The sequence below is a fragment of the Plectropomus leopardus genome, chromosome 9 (genome assembly GCF_026936395.1).
Source record: "Plectropomus leopardus strain MGB_pleo_1.0 chromosome 9, ASM2693639v1, whole genome shotgun sequence".
NCBI lineage: Eukaryota > Metazoa > Chordata > Actinopteri > Perciformes > Serranidae > Plectropomus > Plectropomus leopardus.
The window spans coordinates 34,669,634-34,689,531 of NC_142184.1; the positions used below are offsets into that span (position 1 = coordinate 34,669,634).

Here is a 19,898-nt window from a genome sequence, read left to right on the forward strand (position 1 = left end):
CCTCTGAGCAAATTGGCGTGATTTCTTTCAAAAAACACGCGTGCGGCAATGAACAACCAAAGAAGAAGTTCTGCAAAAATGTGAAAAAAAAAAACCTAAAATTTAGGAAATAAAGTTTTGTTGTATGTTTTTTTTAAGTAAAAACAAATCAAAATCCAAGAAGAAATTGCCTGAAAATAGTTATTTACTAATAATAACAATAATAAGTCTGTGAAAATATGTTAAAAATAAGAAATGATTATAATTATAAAGATGTTTTTTTTAATATTTCTTCTTTAGAAATAAAAAATTTCCAAATCCACTTAATGCTTGCAATTTGCGAAACAGTTCGTGTCAAGTTGCTCTTTGCATTTTCCCCTGCACTTATGAAGGCGTCTGAACGCAGCACAAAGAAAAGAGACGTCAACCAAGGTTTCAAAGGGTTAAACAACCAGCAAAAATGCAAATTGTTGCACCATTAAACAATTTGCATTACCCCAAAATTCCATTAAACGTCTGTTGCGCAATGATCTCTGTAAAGGCAACTCCCTACAAGAGAGCCATTCCATGCCTAAAACATGATTTTAAAAATCAAGATTAAAATTTAGTCCCCTAAAGACTGTTGGGTTCATCCTTCACATCGTGCCTGGATCGAAATGTGTCCAGTGTTGCGTCCTCTTGAGACAAGCACAGCAGAAGGTGAATGCAGGTGCAATTAAAGCTACTTCTGCATCTCTCAGCACTCAGATTTGGGCCCTCTTCTCCTCTCTCCGACACCCAGGGGTCCTCCTTCACTCCCTCCCTCCTTCCCTCCCTCCTTCCTACCTAGGCCTACCTCGGAGCAGCGGACTGCGTCACGTGTTCCTCTCCCGTACAAATTTTCCAGTAGGGGAGCGAATAGGAGCACACCCGTATCAGCAGTTATCAACGACAGTAACTATCTCCAGATAGACTGCAGGAAGAGAAAGAGTGGAACCAAAAAAAAACTTTTATTTCTCTCCGATCGGTGCGCGCAACTTTTACGCATTAAATCCCTTTGGATACGCTGCTTTCTGCTCCTCCATCCGTCCGTCTCTTTCTGCGCGAGGTGACAAAGTTTGCTCTGCTCTCCACCGCTGAGTTTTTGGACGTCTGAAGGACCGGGCTGCTGCTTTATCACCCGACCGTCCTTATCTGGTGAGATAATAACACTGAGAGCCCTTGGAAAGAAACGCTGTTACTCGCATATGCAGCGAGGGCGATTATCAACGTTTTGAGTTCTATTGATAGAAAATATACGCACGGTAGATACGGACCGCTATCTGTTGTGTTGTTTGATTTGGTTTCCGTTATGGATATGATTTAATGAGGCGGTGCGGAGCCGCAGGATATCTGGGGGCGCTGATAGTCGCCTCTATCTGCGCGGACAGATAGCGGCGGTCGTTAATGTCATTTTAATCCATTTTATGTCAATCCATTGATACAGGTGAAATATGGCTGATGAGACTGAGTGATTGTTGAACCTCTTCTGTGCGTGACTGTAATTAGTTTGTCTCGTGCAAATGATGTTTTGGAGTTTAACACAATAAAACTCGCTGGCACTGTCAAATCTGACAAGCTGATTTTACTTTTCAAAACATCTAGTAAATCAATTGGCTTGAGAAATGTTAGTAAATATGACTATATCTTAATTTGTGTTTACTTAATATCAAATTGCTAATTTTACTACAAGTTTTGTGATGTTTACTTAGTTTTGTGAAGTTGTTGCAACTTAAAAATTACCTGTTTTATTGCAATCCCATCCGGCAGGGGTGGTTTTTAGTCCGTTCAGACCTGCCACCCTGGCTCTTTAGGATTTTCATTGAGTGCGTATCCTTTTCTGGAGCACAAGTTTCTTGTGTTTTAGTTGAATAACATCTATCTTTCTAAGTTTTAGCAACTTCAGTAAGCCATGTTGGTCTTAAAAAAAGGAAAATGATTTCCTTGAAAACGGCAAGTAAATATAACTTGAAATCCTAATCTATATTACTTTATATTTAAGTGTTACATTCACTTGAAATTTAGTTGTATTTACTATATATTCTGAAGTTGTTGCAACTTAAATATGACAAGCAAAATCAGCTTGTTCTTTCTAGGTGTTAGAAACTTTAGTAAACAAAGTTAGTCTGACAACTTATTCATGACAAAAAGGGTTAGGAGATCTACGAGTCCTGTTTTCTTAACATGTTTAACAATATTAAAATATGACTGACTAGTTTGCAGCCAGCAATACGAATATCTAGCTTACTTAACTTGGTTTACTGAAGTTGGGAAAACATAGGAAGATTGATTTAGTTAAACTTATCATTTTAAGTTGCAACAACTTCACAAAATTGAGGAAATATAAATAAAATTTAAATAAAGTTAAGAATTTCATATAAAGTAATCATAAATTAAGACTAATAATAATGGTAATTGTTTTACTCACATTTTCAAGGCAGCCAGTTTCCTAGATTTTTTTCATAAGTTAAATCAACTTGTCAGATTTTACAGTGCATCTTGTTGCATATTAGTCAATTGTATTTGTAGATTCTTAAACATGTTAGAGTTCCTCATCAAGTCATATTTGTCATGATGGACACTATAGAGAAAACTTTTTAAAATTACTTCAGCTTGAGGCGCTAAAGTTTTTCAACTCAAAGCAGTTGTGTTAATCAGACTTGTTAACTTGATTTGAAAATCCTTAATTCATTTACCGATTGACGTAATTATTTTTAATTTGGTTAACAATTGTCTTTTTTCAGTTAATGCAAGTCAGACTGACTTAATTTACTGAAGTTGCTAACACTTAAAAAAACAAGGTCATTTCACTTGTCATTTTTAAGTTGCAACAACTTCACAAAATTAAGTACCCTACATATGACTAAATTTTGAGTAAACCTCACAATTAGATACAAAGTAAACACAAATTAAGCTAAATAGTTGTAATTACTTTCTTTTCTTCGGCAATACAAGATTATTTTAAGTAAAATCAACTTGTCAGATTTCACAGTGTGTGATAAACTGACTCAAAAGTGTGACATTCTGATGCCCTAGAAACTTTGTTGTCATGTTTATAAAATCTCTTCAATTATTTCTCAGGAATTTCATGAAGTCATTGGATCAAAAAGGCACTGAGGGATTCTCCTGACGAGACTGGAAGAGTCTTTACGTGTGGACAGTGTCCCCTCCACAGGACTGAGTCCAGCCTGACAGACCGTCCCTGTATCCCCTCCAGACTCCACACAGCAGAGAAAATGTATCAAAGCCTGGCCTTGTCCTCCAACCAGTCCCCTTACGACACCGGGAATTACATGCACCCCTCAGCCAGCTCCCCGGTCTACGTCCCCACTACCAGAGTCCCCGCCATGCTGCCCACCCTGCCCTACCTGCAGACCTGCGACTCGCCCCACCAGTCCCACGGCCTCGGCGGGCACCACGGCTGGCCGCAGACCGGCACGGACGGCTCCTCCTTCGCGCCTAGCAGCCCACACCCTCCGCACGGCTTCTCGTACTCGCACAGCCCGCCGGTTAGCAGCAACACCGGCCGGGATGCGACCTACCAGAGCCCGCTGGTTCTGGGGAATGGCGCCCGGGCGGAGCAGTACGGGGGCGCGCTGGTGCGCTCGGTCGGAGGCTCTTACTCCAGCCCGTACGCGTACATGAGCCCAGAGATGGCGACGTCTTCCTGGACGCCGGGACCCTTCGAGAGTGGAGTGATCAGCCTGCAGGGACGGCACGGAGGACTGTCCGGGAGACGGTCCAGCTTGGGTGAGGCCTCAAAACTAATTTCTGACCATAAAGTGATTTTTTTTATTCTTGAAGTCAACCCTGAAATATATTAACGTCACCTTTAAAGGAAATGAGTAGACCAAATGGCTGAGAAAGAATTTTATTGTTTTCAATGAAAAATATAATTTGGTCCTAACCACAGAGTGCTAAATGCATCACCAGCAGCTGATTTGGTCAGAAGTACTCCCTGATTTCATATTCAATTTTTAACCCTTTGAAACCCGGAGCAGCATCACTTTTTGTGCTGATTTCAGACTGCTTTAGCAATCATTTAAACATTTGAACCCTCAGCAAATTGGTGCGTTCTCTTAAAAAAAGAAAAAGAAAAGAAAACGAAAAAAATATCGGAAAAAATGCAATGAGCAACATAGTGAGAAATGTTCCATGAACTGCAAAATATTAGTAGATTTAGAAAATTATTTTTTTTAAACGCTAGGGAACAATATCAAAAGAAAAAGAAAAAAAACTAGGGAAAACTATGTTCCTAATTATCAAAACTCCATATTTAAGATTATTATTTTAAATCATACATTTTATAGGTAATTTCCTTGTTTTTAAATAATTTCAGTTGTGTTTCTTTTTATTTATTTATTTTTTTTTTATAATTTATTGGTAATTCCCTTTTCTTTTTACTAATGGCTTGTTGATATTTGGGTAATCTTTTCTGTCAATGCTCGTTGACTTCTTCCCATGCTTTTGAAAGAAATGAACCCAGTTGGCTCCAGTTTCAAAGGGTTTTTAATCGACGTTTGGATATTTTTGTTTGATATGTGCTTTCATTTTAACGATTTTCAGTCATTTAAAAAGTGCAACATCATATTTGAACTATTGAATATCACCATGCCCTCAACCGTAGGCCCCAAATCATGTAAATTACACACTGGTGTATTTCAGTGGTTCATGTTTTTTCCGAAAGTTTAGCTGATTAATTATTTTTTCCTTTCTAAAGAAAATCGCAATTGCATTTCTGGACATTATTATTACTTTGTTATTGTTTCAGCAATTTCAGAATCGTATTTTTTCCCGGTATTTCGACACTCTGGCTTCAGCGTGTCAGTGGTTGTTCGGATGGATTATGAGGGGTTGTAAAGGCGGAGATGTGACGCTGTGGTTGTTATTTATTCCGGGAGGTGACACAGAGGTCTGTATCAATAATGGTTGTGTCATGAGGTCGAGATTTAATCAAAGTCTCTGAAAACAATCCCACATTACATTTAGACAATACACATTTACACATTAGTCACAAGAGAGGCTCCAAAAACAATCAATTAAAATGTTAATTTAATCTGCCCCTCTCCAGTCCAGTGTTGTGAGGACACAGTTCAATCCACACGGAGACAAAAACACACCGCAGAGAGCCATCCACACAACAATCAGAGCCTTTATCAGCTGATCAGACACACACACACATGCACGCACACACACACACACACACACACACACACACACACACACACACACACACACACATAGCGGCTGACGTCGATGGAGAAATCAGAGTGTTTCAGACAGACATGGATGTGAGGGTTGAAGTGTTTGTGAAAAGCCTTGTTCAGCACTTTCTTTGATGATTTGGCATTTAGCGCCTTTTGACAATAGACATTTGATTAAATTTAATCAAAGTCATCAAATCTATTTTGTTTCATTATGAAAGGATTTCACACCAAACTGCTCCCAGAAATATCACTCAATATGTTTCTTGCCATAGCTTTATATCTTCCCATACAAAAACATAATTGTGCGATAATTAATACAGTGGATGACGTTTCTACACTGTAAAATCTGACTGAAAGTTAACAAAAAAAATTAACTGTCTTGAAAAAAAGCTAACTTTTTGTTATTAAGTAAGAATAACTTGTTCGATTGTACCAGATATAATAGGCTAGATGTATTTATTTATCTGTTCAGTCATCCCACACCACCAGCACAGCATTTTAGCACCTTTCAAAAACATGACATTTCATTCGATCTCATTTTGGTGAATTCTGAAGGAATTTTTAGACCTAAACCAAAATGTTTCTGAGTATAACTCATTATTAAAAGTTTATTATAAGATCATTGGAACATGATACTTTCTGTAAAAATACCACTCTGTGCCTTAATTAATATAGTATACGTCATTTCTACACTGTAAAATCTGAAAAGTTAATATTACAAAAAAAAAATTCTAGTAAATCGATTGGCTTGAAAAAGGTAGGTTAAAAAAGGGCTTACTGGTTTTTTTCAAGTCAGATTTTACATGTATAAGCTTTAATGACATTTCTGAGATTTAATGAGATTCTATTTTTCTTGGGAGGGTTTTTTTGGGGGCTCTGGAATAATAACAACCACCAGCAGTCACAAGTTCAAAGAAAGTCAGGCAGCCTCGGGACAGCTTTATCCGGACCTGTGGGGTCTCCTTCAGGTCTCTCTCTCTCTCTCTCTCTCTCTCTCTCTCTCTCTCTCTCTCTCTCTCTCTCTCTCTGAATTGGGGGATTACGAATTTGGGCAATTAAAGCCAGGAGTCCGTCGTGTGTCAGAGCAGTGATGGATGGAGGGGACCCCTGGATCCTCCGGGCTGATAACAGCGCGGCCCGCCCTCCTCTCACACATCCCTCCATCACTCTGTTGACTCATCCAGGGGTTTGATCTCCCTCCATCACAGAGGGAGGGAGGGGGTTAAATTCCTCCTCCGGTTAATTCATCATGCACTGGCCCGTAACCACAACCCCCATCCACAACCCCTCTAGTTTTCAAAGTAATGATAAACATGAATGCTGCTTATGTCAAATTTTACATCCGACTCTTCTTCAGAATGACGTCACATGGAGAAAAGTCAAATTAAAAAGGGATCGCAGGTGATGTTATAATCAAAATGTTATTTATAGAATCTAATCTCTTGTCTTTTTGTCCGCTGTTCAGACCTGATGGACGACATGAGCACTGAGGGCAGAGAGTGCGTCAACTGCGGCTCGGTGTCCACGCCGCTGTGGCGCAGGGACGGTACCGGACACTACCTGTGTAACGCCTGCGGCCTCTACCACAAAATGAACGGCATCAACAGGCCGCTCATCAAACCACAGAAACGACTGGTAAGACCCGAAACACAGAGACTGCACCGAGAAACACACGTTAACTGATCATTTATTTTAAAGATGTAGGTACCGGTAGGCTACATTTACTCAAGTCCAGTTTAAAGTAGGCTACTTGGTCTTACTTTCCTTTAGTATTTCCAGTTTAAACATTTAGTTTAGTTTAGTTTAGTTTAGTTGTTTCACATAATAGAAAGCAAAATGAGGAAAACATAAAAAAGTAAAAGTGAGAAGTGGTAGAAACCTATACTTATTTATATAAAAACCGCACCCAAAAATAAATGAATAGTAAAATATAAACAGTCAAAACATCAATACATTTAATTGTGTGAAAATATACTCAGAAGAAAACATGAATAAATAATGTATTTTTTTAGATGTGTGTATGTATTATTATTGTTGTTGTTGTTTATTTATTTAATATTCTTTTTTAAACCTGCTAGCTAAATTTACCAGTTACTTCGCAGAGGCAGGCAAAGATTTTTCATTTCAAAATTTTAATCAGGTAATGCATTGTTATAATTTAACAACCCATCCAGGGGCCTCAATACAGACAGGGCAGGCAGCGCAGCAGCACTGGGGCCCACGCATGATGGGGGGGCATAGAGAGCAGGCCATCTAACAAGGTGTTGTGAGTGTCTGAGGGGACTCTTGAAAAGCCCAGAATGACTGATTTCTAATTATTGCCATACATAAACTAAAATTGTAAGAGTAAATCAGTTGAAAAACTGAAATTTGTCTAAAAAAATAAAAATAGAAACATTTTTTTTTAAAAAGAGAAAATAATATAATATTGGGGTTTAAAAAAAGAAAAAAGGGAAGGAAAAGAGGCAACTAACTTTGTAATATAAACAAACAAACAAATAAATAAATAGATAAATAAAAAGGTGCATGAGAGATCTGGATCAAGGAACGAAGGGCAGGGGCTCCTCAGAGAGTGCTTGTGCATAGGGCCCTGATAATAAGTGAGGGTGTTGTGATATACTGATATTGACAATAATCGTAATATTTAAAAATGAAATATTGATACCATCTTAATAATACGCATATTATAATAGTATGTAAGTAATCCAGTTTTACAATTTTCAATAGCTTTTGTTATAATATTGTTATTATGAACTCTTTTGGCCATGATAATGAAATCTGATATTGTGCCTGCCCTGACAATAAGTTATTGTGTGAGTTGCTAATGCAAATCGTCTTCGTGTATTATTTGTTCTGAAGACGTAAAATATGCTACAACCACTGAGGTCAGGGTATTGTGATCAGAGAGTGCTGGAAAAAGCTGTGTGGTGGTTTGGTGAGGGCGGGTGTCAAGGCTTCACGGCTGTATATTTCCCAGGAACAAGCCTCTGCAGAGCAGCTGCGAGTTTCCCAATATCTCCTTCCACCACTGGGCTGATTTCCCTGTTTTTATTTGTCCTGCAGCGACCTTGCCCTTGGATGGGCCGCTTTTATACAAGGCTCCCCAAAGCAAGCTGCTGTTGTGTGCTGATTTTGCTCCACACTTGTGCAAAACTAAACTCATAGTCACACAATGATGTTGGACAAAATTATTACTTTTTGATATTGTCTTTAAAAGTTGTCCAACTGCTGAGTTATTAGAAGTTTTGCACGGTATGTGGAGGGGCAATTCATCACTGTTGTACCAAAGCGCACACTGACATCCTGCAATTCATTCTGAAAGTTAAGGGAACAGCTCAACTCAAGTTTCTCAAACTGTAGCTCAAGGACACAAACATGTAACTATTTCTGACTGTGCTAAGATTTCTCATTTCAGTAAATAAAACTCAAACTTTCATTGAAATGACATTTTCTTCTCCTCTATACATCTGCAGCAGACTACATCTCGCCGGGCCGGCCTTTGCTGCACTAACTGCCACACCAGCATCACCACACTGTGGAGACGCAACGCAGAGGGAGAACCCGTGTGTAACGCCTGTGGCCTCTACATGAAGCTGCACGGGGTAGGTCACAGTCACATCACAGGGTCCAGTTTCTTAAATCCACTCTATTGTTATACTGTGTGAGTGCTGATTCAGCATTCACACTGAATTATAAGATTCTTTCTGCGTTCTGAACAGTTCTGAGACATTGGGCTTCAAAGTTTTGCATTCCGCCCCGTCAAAACTGATATGAAACTTTGTGTTTTCTCAATAAAAAGTCGAAATAATGCATATAACTTAAATAAAACAGCTCACATAATACACATTCATAAATTTTCCCAGAATAAGAAAATATGAATCATTCAATTTTGACATTCAACCTTATTCGTATTGTCTTATAGATGAAGTGAACAAAAAAAATTAAATCTTCAAATCCTCTTCAGCCAGCTCCACTTTGTAATTTTGCATTCTTTTCCCTACAGACCTAATTTAAGCTTTAAACCTTTGACACCAATTTGTTTTTGTTAAAAATTAGTTTGATTTCTAACAAAGAAACTTGGGAGAAGGCAACGAGCAACTTAAGAAGACATGACCCAAAAACATGCAAGCATGTAATTAGCAAAAAGTTAGAAGAAAATTACCTGAAAATAAAAAAAGGTTTTAAAAAAAATGAACAAGGAAATGACCCCAAACAATGCCAAAAATTAAAAAAAATATTACTTTTTTTCCCTGTAGCATTATTTTATATAGTTTTAAATATATATTTTTTTTCTGGATATATTTAACCATTTTTTGATAATTTTCTAAAAATTCTTAACTCCTTTTTTTAAGAAATAATTTTTTAGAAAATTTTCTTCGACACCTTTTTCTAATGTCTTGTAATTTGTGGGACATTTCTTACCAGGAAGAATGATTGATTTTTATGAAGAAATCAAGCTAATTTGTTTAGGTTTTAAAGGGTTAAATAGCTCATAAAAGGCAGCACAAGAGAACTGGTGTCAAACCAGTTTTTAAAGGGTTAACCACTTAACAAAGTAATTGTATTTCATCTGTGCATTTTTGCAGTCAACTACAATTTCTGCATACTTTGAACTGCAGAAACCATTCAAATGTCATATACTCTTGAGGGACATTTTTGCTTTTTAACAACTTTTTCCTATATTTTATGTTTTTCAAAGTTATTTCAACCTTTAAGTTCATTAATTATAACTATCTTTGACAGAATTACACTTAAGCCTCCAGCTTTGCTAGCAATGTATTTCAGCTCTTAGCTTCTGTTGGTGATGCATTTCACCTTTCAACTCTTCAAGTATTACAGTTCAATTTCCAGGATTTTCAGCAGTGTGCTTTAAGATTCATTCAGATTTTCAGCAATGCTTTTCATTTTCATGTGGCAGCACTCACACACTTTTTCTTCAGGAAATGCATCATGTAGTTAGGTATACAATGTCTCTTTTTTAAGCCCAGTCCTCTCATGTCCCTCCTCTCTAACCTGTGGGTAAAACAACTCTTCTAGCAAACTTTTTCTACAGTAGAGAACAGTTCATTATTTGCACAGTGTGAAAACCTCACCAAGGGCATTGTGGTCATTGTTATCAGAACGGCAGTGTGGGAGGGGAGCCTCTGTGGGCCATCAGGAGACTGTGGCCTCTGCTGTATCAAGGACTGGGAGGAACACTCAACTAATGTGTGTTGATCTCCTCCCTACAGGTGCCCAGACCTCTGGCCATGAAGAAAGAGAGCATTCAGACCAGGAAGCGCAAACCCAAGATGCCCAAGAATAAAACATCCACAGGTAGAGTTGACAGATGGAGAGAAAGAAGTTGAAAGTGGAGAAGATCGACAATTTAATAGAAATCCACATTTATCCATTTATTTGAAATCTCATAAAATGTGAGAATGAAGTATCGAAATATTGTTAAATGATTCAGGTTAAGCCCAAATAATTCTTAAAATGTTCTTAATATATCGTCATTATAGTAGTTATTTTTCAATTAAAGAACTTTTTTGATTGTCCTTTTTTTTATTATTATTCAGGCTCCACCACCTCTGACACCAACTCCCCAACCTCCCTGTCAGTCTCAGAACATGCCTCAACCATTAAGAGCGAACCCAGCATGGCCCCTTCCCCCTACGCCGGACAGACAGTCACATCTGGCACTCAGGTACAACTCCTCACCACAGAAAAGCCTCAAAAATACACAGTTTAGAATGGTATTTTGCTCTTTTAACATAATTTAATATAAAAAAAATGTTATTGGGGACGGAAAAAGGCCATAGCTGAGCATTAGCACACTCGTCTGCTCAGTTGCTACTGGGAAAAAAAGCATACAGTTCCTTCAAATGCCATATTTGTGTCATTACCTACCGTGTCATAACAATCTGCAAACCTATTGTATCTATTTCCTCAAAGAGCGGCAATGTCAAAATGGCTTAAAAGATACAATTACACCCCCTTTTCCACCAAAACTAGCACATGGAAGGTTTTTTTTTTAAATGTAGGAATCCCTGGTAAAAACAGGCAAGTTTTTTCCCATTGCCAGTTGATCAGAGCTGTGTACACGGCTCTGCAGCACGTGAGTATTACTTTCTGTGTGCGGTATTGGGTTTTACTTGTGTGCCAAATCCAACATCAGGGACACATCAAAAGGCAGCATGGAGGCCAGTGAAAATGTCATGGTGGTTACTTCTTTTTTATATCTTTTATTCAGTCTTTTTATCAAACTTTGTGCAGATGTTCACATGCTGCTTGGGCACAGACGGACAGTATTTTCTGGCAGTCCGTCATTGCATCATGCCAGAAAAGGGGCTAAAATTAGCACGTCCACCTTGATGTTGTATCGCCATCAATGCCGATTAGCCATGACTACTGCAATAATTTGACTCAGATTTGAATGCTGATTGTAACCTGTCACATTTAATAAAAAGCCAGATGTTAGCGGGCGTTAGTGGGTTTTTGGGCAGTTGGAAAGGGGCTTTGAATTTCACCTTTACTGTATTTAACCTGTGCAAGTGAATCCACTAACCACGCCTTATCAATTGCTGATGACATCATCAGGGTTATTCTCTCAGACTTTAGAAAGCTCCCTCAAGGGCTACAGAAGACACAATAAAACTGATTCCACAGACTGAGTAGTCCCTGTCATGATGAGAAATTTGTCTTTTAAGTGAAAAATGTGCCCTTTTAAAGTGGCTTTTTAATTTTTTTTAATTTAACACAGTGTCAGTTATTATTTTTGCTTCCTCTTCCTCCCTGCAGACGGCCTCTCAGTTAGACAGTACAGGATCAGGACACGTGGACATTAAATATGAGGATTATCCCTTTACCCCGACTTCCATGGCCCCACAGAACTCCTGGTGTGCTTTGTCGCAAGCATGAGCAACCTCAACCAACAGGACTGCCGTACTGGCACCACACTGCTCTCCATCCTGCAGCTACTCCTGTGAGGAAACTATGTGGTACAAACATTAAATTGGGTTTTTTTGCTGAACACCTTGACCTAATCCGCTTGCCATATAATATACTGTAACACGCCGGCTCTCACCTGGACCATACTTTAACTTCACAAGGACAACAGGGTACCTGGGCTGCAGTCTGACAAAAGAATGTGTGTTTTATCCCCAATGCACTGACTCAACAGCTCAGCCAGAGCAAAGAACACTGACCCTGCCTCTCAAACAAGCCACATTTCCTCAGTGAAACAACAAAAACTACCTATTGCCAAAAGAGACCTCCATTATGGAGAAACAGTACACCAAACACACCAATGCAAAGACAATCAAGTGAAATGTAAAAAGACATGGATACAGTAATGCCTTTTTTCTAGCTGATAACTGATTTTCATTTTTTCTTGTGGTCACTGGTCAATATTTCTGTGACAAGCATAACGAGAGCAGTTTCAACATGTTATTGTCATCACAGAAGGAAAAGCGGAGAGTGGACAGAAAATACCTTTTTATGGCTGTTGAGCATGTCTCATTACAAACGTGTAGATGATTAACTTTTATAGGCACATTATTTATGTTGAGATAAGGACAGTTAAAAGTCATGGTGGACACTAAAACCAGCAGGTTATAACCCACTGCTCACTGTTGTAGAATAATTGGTGTGTTGCACAGCCTCTAAACGACATTGTTTAGATCGTGTAACGGATTTTACAGGACTTAAACTGCATCTTGTATGATTTATTTGATAATCAGAACCATTTGTTTTGATTCTGACGTCAGGACTACATATCAAAATTTCAGCATTTTACTGCTTTAATATTTGACAATGAAAGTGCAATGACTCAATTGCACATTTTTTTAAAGAGTGTGAAATGATTCTTAACATAATAATCTAATTTTGTTGTCTGTATTTTGTCGATATGTAAGGGTATTTTATTGTTATAATGTTCTAAAGAACCCTCTTCTCCCCCTCTCTACTTTCTACAATGCTCTTTGGAATCTGTTCAGGTTAATAAACTGATTCACATTTTATTCATTCAATTTGTGAAAATCTGTTTAGTTTTTGATTGAATCTCAGTTATTTTCTGTGTACTTTAGATGCCATTGGCTTACTTGTTCCACTGGTAATTAATTATTCTCAGTAAAATCTTCCAACGTTTCATCTGCAGTTTCAGCTTAATCTTTCAACTTTTTTATCCATTACTTTCAAGTAATTCATCCAACTTTAACTTTCAGCTAACTCTTTCAACTTTTTATCCATAATTCCAGCTAACTCTTGTAACACTTTATCCGTAACTTTCAGCCTCCAACTTTTACTTTCAATTGACTCTTTGAAGTCTTTATACATAATTTCAGCTAACTCTTCCAACTCTTTATCAGTAATTTCAGCTTATACTTTTCCAGCTTTTCATCCATGAGTTTCAACTAACGAATCTGTCAACTTCTTATCCATAATTTCAGCTAATTCTTCTAACTCTTTATCGATTACTTTCAGCTAATCTCTTCCAACTGTTTACTCATTATTTTAGGCCAACTGTTTCTACACTACTTTCAGCTAACCCTTCCAACTATTTATTCATTAATTCACCTAACTCCTCAATCATTTTACAGATTTTTAGACGAACTCTTCCAACAGTATAAACATTACTTTAGGCCAATTCTTCTAAGTGTTTATACAATATTTTCTGCTAACTCTTTTTAAAAAATATTTTTAGCTTTCTGTTTTCAAACAATCAATACTTTAACTCTATATTTTAACTATTTAATGTTCCTCTCTCTCTGTCACAGACTCTGAATAGCATCATGAGGTGACAAATGACTCAGGTTGATAGGTAGCTTATAACTAAAGATAAACTTTACACCAATTTGTAAAACCCTTTGATTATTTATTATTCTCATTAACAATATGTGACTATACTGTTTTTATAAAATTTTAACTTTAGAACTTAGTTTGATGAATTTTGTTTAATTTGCATTTCATCTACCCCTTGGCAGTTACTGAAGTCATATATCATTATTTTCTTTACACATCCCGTGTTTCATTTATAAAAGAATCCCTTCAGCTGATGGCCATATTATCTTACATTAACCATATATTTCTTTTTCTGATTCCTGAACTGCATTATCGATAGGATAAAGATGTTTGTGCATTTGCATGTATATTTAGCAAAGATTTATTTGCCCACACTCCAGTGCACACAGTCAGGTATATGTGTGTGAGTTCATATGTGTGTGTACATGGAGGGTGTGTTCTCCTGCCGGTTGCTTAAGCCAGTAGTATCGAGCAAAGGTTGTGTTCCAACTCTGCTTTATGGCAGCCGGGTTCGAGTTGACCACACCATCGAGGAAAATACAGACCTGTCAGCAACAAGGCTGCTGCTTTACTGCCGCCATGGCGACATCGAGGCACCGGTGCACCACCAACACTGCCCAGCTTTATGACTTTTGGCCAAGATGTTGCTGTCTTATCTGTTGCTGGGAGAGGCCTGTAGCACTGCGATGTGACGATGCAGATACATTCATTTTAGTGTGGCAGGGAGAAGAGGAAAGTGGATGCTTTAAATGAACAACAAGAGGTTGAGAAGATGAGAGGGGAGCATGAATAGCACTTTTACTCATACCGGTGAATTAAAAAAAAAAAAATCATTTTTAAAAAATGAAAAAGACAATGAAATGTTTTTTAAAACAATGAAATGTTTTAACCATCCCACCACTGCCACCACTCCAGTAATTTGCTAATTTACACAGTCCCGAAGTACTCAGAGAACAATAAATAATGAGTAAATACAGCCAGGAATTTTCACTTTTTATCTCTGCAGTATAGTCCTTTTTTTAACTGACAAACTGAATATTTAAAAGGTACAGCACAGGAAATAATACAAAAATAAAAGAATCAAATAAAAATGCAGTATACAAATGATAAACAGATGAGAAAATAAACAGATAAATATATATATAGATAAATGAATACATAAAAACAAGAAACAAAAACTACAACTTGAAAAATAAACAGATGTACAAATCCACAAATACATGGTACATTCACTCAGATGACTTGGGGAAAAAAGTGGTATAATTTTCCAAAAGCTTGTGACTTGTGACTTATGAAGAGCTTTAAGTTCCAGGAAGAAATATACAAACTAAAGAGTTATTAGTGACCTGTTAGTGACAGTCCCTTTAACTGTGACTCAAGAGAATGACGTTTTTTTTGGGTGGGCGGGGCATACCTGGAGGCAAAACGATTCCTTAACTAGCATGAGCTAGCACCTTTGTAGCTGTAGGCCTGCTTCCATATTAGAAGACATGGCAGAAGTCTGTTTGAATGTGTTGACCACTCTCGGTTGTTTCAAATATTACTGGAATACGTTGACAGTGACCCACGAACCAGACTGGCCCTCCTGTAGGCTCTCACTCACACACAGGATGGATGATTTGACAGTTGAAGGTGGAGTGGACGCACATTAAGCCTACACTTAGGCTAGCTGAGAACAGAAAAACCTCTTAAACTGCTATGTACAGAAAGATAGAGATGGCCAATTTGACATTTTGAAATTTTTCAAAACATTTCAAAGCAATGGTTTAAAAGTATTGAAACGCTGTTTGCTCTACATTGGCATCTGCTGGTAGAAGCTTGCATTGCACCCATTTATAATTGTTTTTGTTGTTAGTTCCCTTTTCCCTTGCCCAAAAGCCTGTATAGCTATAATATAGTTATATGTATGTATAGAAATCTATAAATATACATATCTATGTGAGTGTATATCTATTCATATACAATATATTATTATATTATATGTATGTATATATCTATCTTTCTATCTATCAGTCTCTACCAACAACTCAGCTCAATTCACACAAATCTCCCTCTACTTTCTCGCCACAACACAACACCTCAAAAGCCTACATTTCCATTGGTCTTTTAAAACTCTCTGTCCGGGTTTGGTACATGGATCTATTATAAATCAGTTTTGTTGCGATTATGTGACGTTTCAAAATCTGAAATGATTAAACATTTCAAAACAGTTCAATCTTGGGTGTCGAATTTGCCATCTCTACAGAAAAATACCGCGTTTTAGCTGATGAGTTTTGCACCACGCAGTCTGAAGTTCTGCCCAGCCAACAAGGACACAGGACAGCCATGTCCCCTGTGTGGGATATTCATGTCAACACAGAAAAAAACTACATCATGACAGCGAACTGCACCGGCATGGCTGGGTGAGTACTGAACCTATAGCTCATATATGAAAGTGGTAGTCAGCCTGTTTAATTATCTGCGTGGCTTTTATGGTGTATATGTAATGAATCTGCAAAATGTTTAATAACTATTACAATTAACCACACTTTTAATGTTAGCTTTGTTGTTATGTTGCCTGTGTTATGAGGTTAGCAACAGGCTATCAGTGTCATATTCCATTTAACCTTGTAGACTGGAGTCTGTTTGCACCCATACAGCAGCAATACTATTACAAACCTTACGGACTGTTTGGTGCATTTCATGCGCTTTTCATTGTTCATTTTTTGATAATTTTGGCTGTGTTCATGAATATGGCATACATTGCGACAAAATTGTGTATTTTTGTTTAATCTTTAATCAGCTCCTACAATAAGTCTAAAATACACTGTGGAAACTAAATTGTTACAGTCAGACTGTTAAGTGCAAAAAAATGCCCAATTGAAACCCATTTAAACAGCAGTTTTTGATCCCACAGCCATCAAAGCATTAAAATGTGTAATGTATTATTTCTGGGTGTCATTCTGGGCTTTTGCCTTGAAATTTGTCATTTTTACTATTTTCCATCTGATGACATCATTTTTACCATACACACCATCTCCACTAGGTGCACTGTCACAATTAATGTTGCTGCACAACATTGACATATCCCAGGCTTTTTTTTAACTACTTTGCATGTAGTATATTTAAAGTAAGTCATTTTTGTGTTGTTGTTTTATTCATCTAAAAAACAAAGTGTGCTCATGACAAAATTGAATATCTAATTTAGTCGCTGCTGTCTTCTTTGCTGCTGCAACAAAACAATTTCCCTCAGTGGATTAATAAAGCATTTCTATTCTATTGTATTCTGTTCTAACATTTACAATTAGAACTGATGTTGGTTAAAAAAATAAACTCACTGAAAGCAGAAAATCATATCAATGTAAAATGTTTTTTGTGGCCTGATTTTGAAAAGTGCATCTTGTGTGTAGAGTGGTGTGATTGTGAGTATTGGACACTGCCCAGAATATAATAATCTATAAAATCAATGTTGCTGGGAATCATTGACATATCCTAGGCTGTGACAATAAAAACAATCTACTTAGTTTGTAGTATACTGAAAATAATTCAATGTTTTGTGTTTTTTTTGCATAGTGGCATCATGACAAAAACCTTGCATTTAAAGGGTTAAAATTCAGAAAATCAATGAACATTTGATATTTATGATTAGGAGTGATGTTGGTCTTAAAATGAATTCAATTAAAGTAGAAAATAATATTAATGTATTATATAAAAAAAGCAAGAATAAAATATGTACTAAATAATAGCACTAAATGTTTGCAGAAAGTGTCACTTTTGTTTGAAGCCCACATTTGGCTGTGTGTTACAGCTGGCTTCAGTATCTCACAACAGCTGACACTGTACATGACAATACACAAATTGCACATAGACTGTGCTTTTACGCACAGTGCTGTGGTTGCAAGAGGATAGTATTCGATGGTAATTAATTTTCAGTATTTTGCTTCACATCCACACAGGTCGGCTGTTACACACAGATCTCAGGTTCATACGCTGAAATTGTTTGTAATAAGGCCACCGTTTTGGATGAATCCTGAGCTCCATCAGAACTGTTTCATTTCATAATCTGATATAAGCTCACAACCTACTTGATTCCCCCCTCTGACTGTAGATATCATTCAAAGCTCACAAACTATAAAGAGAGAGAAAGAGCGTTTGTCTGCATTTCATCCTTTGCGCGTGCTTTGAGGATTGCACGCTATCTTTTCTTCTTTTCTCATTTGCACAGATTTAGCAGCTGCACAAGCAGCACAATCCTTTTGTGGATATGGCCTATTGTGTATTATAGTATATTTTGAAATAAGAGCCAAGGGCTGTTCAAAATTGGTCTGAGGGCCACAACTGGCCCCGGCACTGGACTTTTGGCATGACTCATCTATAGCTGCTATATATATGTAATTTACTGTGGTTAGGTTAAGAAGGCCAATACATTAATATCAACGGAGAGTCAGTGGTGACAAAGAAACCTTGGATTTGATTTAGACCTGGAAGCATCAAGGCCGGGGTCAGACCCATGTCAAGGCCATGATGACTGCTGCGTCTCTGTAACAATTTTGAGTTTAGTGAGTCAGACCTCCCTATACCCTGACTCATCCTTCAAGAGAGAGGTTTCTCTTTCACTGGACGTGTGTGTTTGTGTGTGTGTGTGTGTGTGTGTGTGTGTGTGTGTGTGTGTGTGTGTGTGAGAAGTGAGAGAGAGAAAAAGAGAGAGAGAGAGAGATGCAGTCCCTGAGGCTCCTACATTTCCCCTTCCTTCATGTTCCCTGCAGCATTCTGTCTTCCTGGACGGCTCAGAGACAGCTTAATGTGTGTACAGTGTGTGTGTGTGTGTCTGTGTGCGTGCGCAGTGTACAACTCAATTCCTGGACAGACATGCGGGAAAGGGCCACAGTCCAGCAATAATATAAGCGAGCGATAATGAGAAATGGCTTTTTTCTTCTTTGTCTACAGCTGCAGACAGTCTTTCCCAGGGCTCTGCTCTTTAAATGTTCTATTCAATTACTGCCTCCAACCAAACAGGATATTCTCCTCATATTGTGGTCCTTTTAGGGTTACAGCCGTGTGTTTGTGTGTGTGTGTGTGTGTGAGAGAGAGAGAGAATGTGAATGTATGGTATGTTGGAAAGTAGCACACACATTTATTCAACTAATTTTCAGCCTTTAAATCAAAACTTCCGCCAGCTGTCTGCTCAGTGATTTGCCCAAAGGTCCTATTCTTCACACTGTGTGACGGGTGTGTGTGTGTGTGTGTGTGTGTGTGTGTGTGTGTGTGTGTGAGTGTGTGTTGTACTTATTTATACTGTATACTTCAGTGTTTTTCTTTTGCCAGAGCCTGACGTTGTTCTTGTGGGATGTGTTGTTTGATACAGCTCTAATCACTGACTGTGTTGTGGTGTCTCTGGGCTTCAGTCCACTGTTTCCTCAGGACAACAGAGATAAAACATAAGGCCCGTCACTCAAACCCAAGGCTTTTGGAATTGAATAAAAACTTGGTAATCCCGCAGCAAAGTAAGAGGAAACAGAATAAATTACATCATATTATATGATAAATAGTAACAGCAGATGCAGGATACCTAGAGTGTAATATGTAGATGCAAAAGTCCACTGACAAAGTAGCAATATGTGGCAACTTAGGATAAAAACGTGTTGACCAGAAATATTGTATGTCAAGGAAAAGAATCATAAATGGGCATCATTACGTTATTTACTTAACGTAAAGTCATGTGCATAACGTAAAGTTACAGAGGTTAGGTTTATGAAAGGAAAGGTAGACAAGTAAAGTTACATAGGTTTAGAAAATGAAAGTTATTTAGGTTAAGTTAAGGAATGTAAAGTTATGTAGGTTAGGCTTAGGAAAAGACACATGGGGCAGTGTACTTTAAAATAACTCAAAGTTCACTTGGTTTCTAAACCTTATAATTTACATCCAATGACAAAC

The 19,898-nt window shown here is 37.7% G+C and overlaps 1 protein-coding gene across 2 annotated transcripts; it reads left to right on the top strand.

Moving 5' to 3' along the window:
- Nucleotides 1-797: 797 nt before the first annotated feature.
- gata5 (GATA binding protein 5) lies at nt 798-13,213 on the top strand. Of its 2 annotated transcripts, none has more exons than XM_088082611.1 (7): nt 798-1,155; nt 3,079-3,747; nt 6,670-6,839; nt 8,678-8,806; nt 10,436-10,520; nt 10,763-10,890; nt 11,985-13,213. In XM_088082611.1, the coding sequence occupies exons 2-7, from the start codon at nt 3,234-3,236 to the stop codon at nt 12,102-12,104; spliced, it is 1,146 nt and encodes a 381-aa protein (XP_087938737.1). In that variant the 5' UTR covers nt 798-1,155; nt 3,079-3,233; the 3' UTR covers nt 12,105-13,213. The 2 variants fall into 2 exon arrangements, with proteins under 2 accessions (XP_087938737.1, XP_087938738.1); XM_088082612.1 differs by lacking the exon at nt 798-1,155 and adding an exon at nt 1,300-1,444.
- The last annotated feature ends 6,685 nt before the right edge of the window (nt 13,214-19,898 follow it).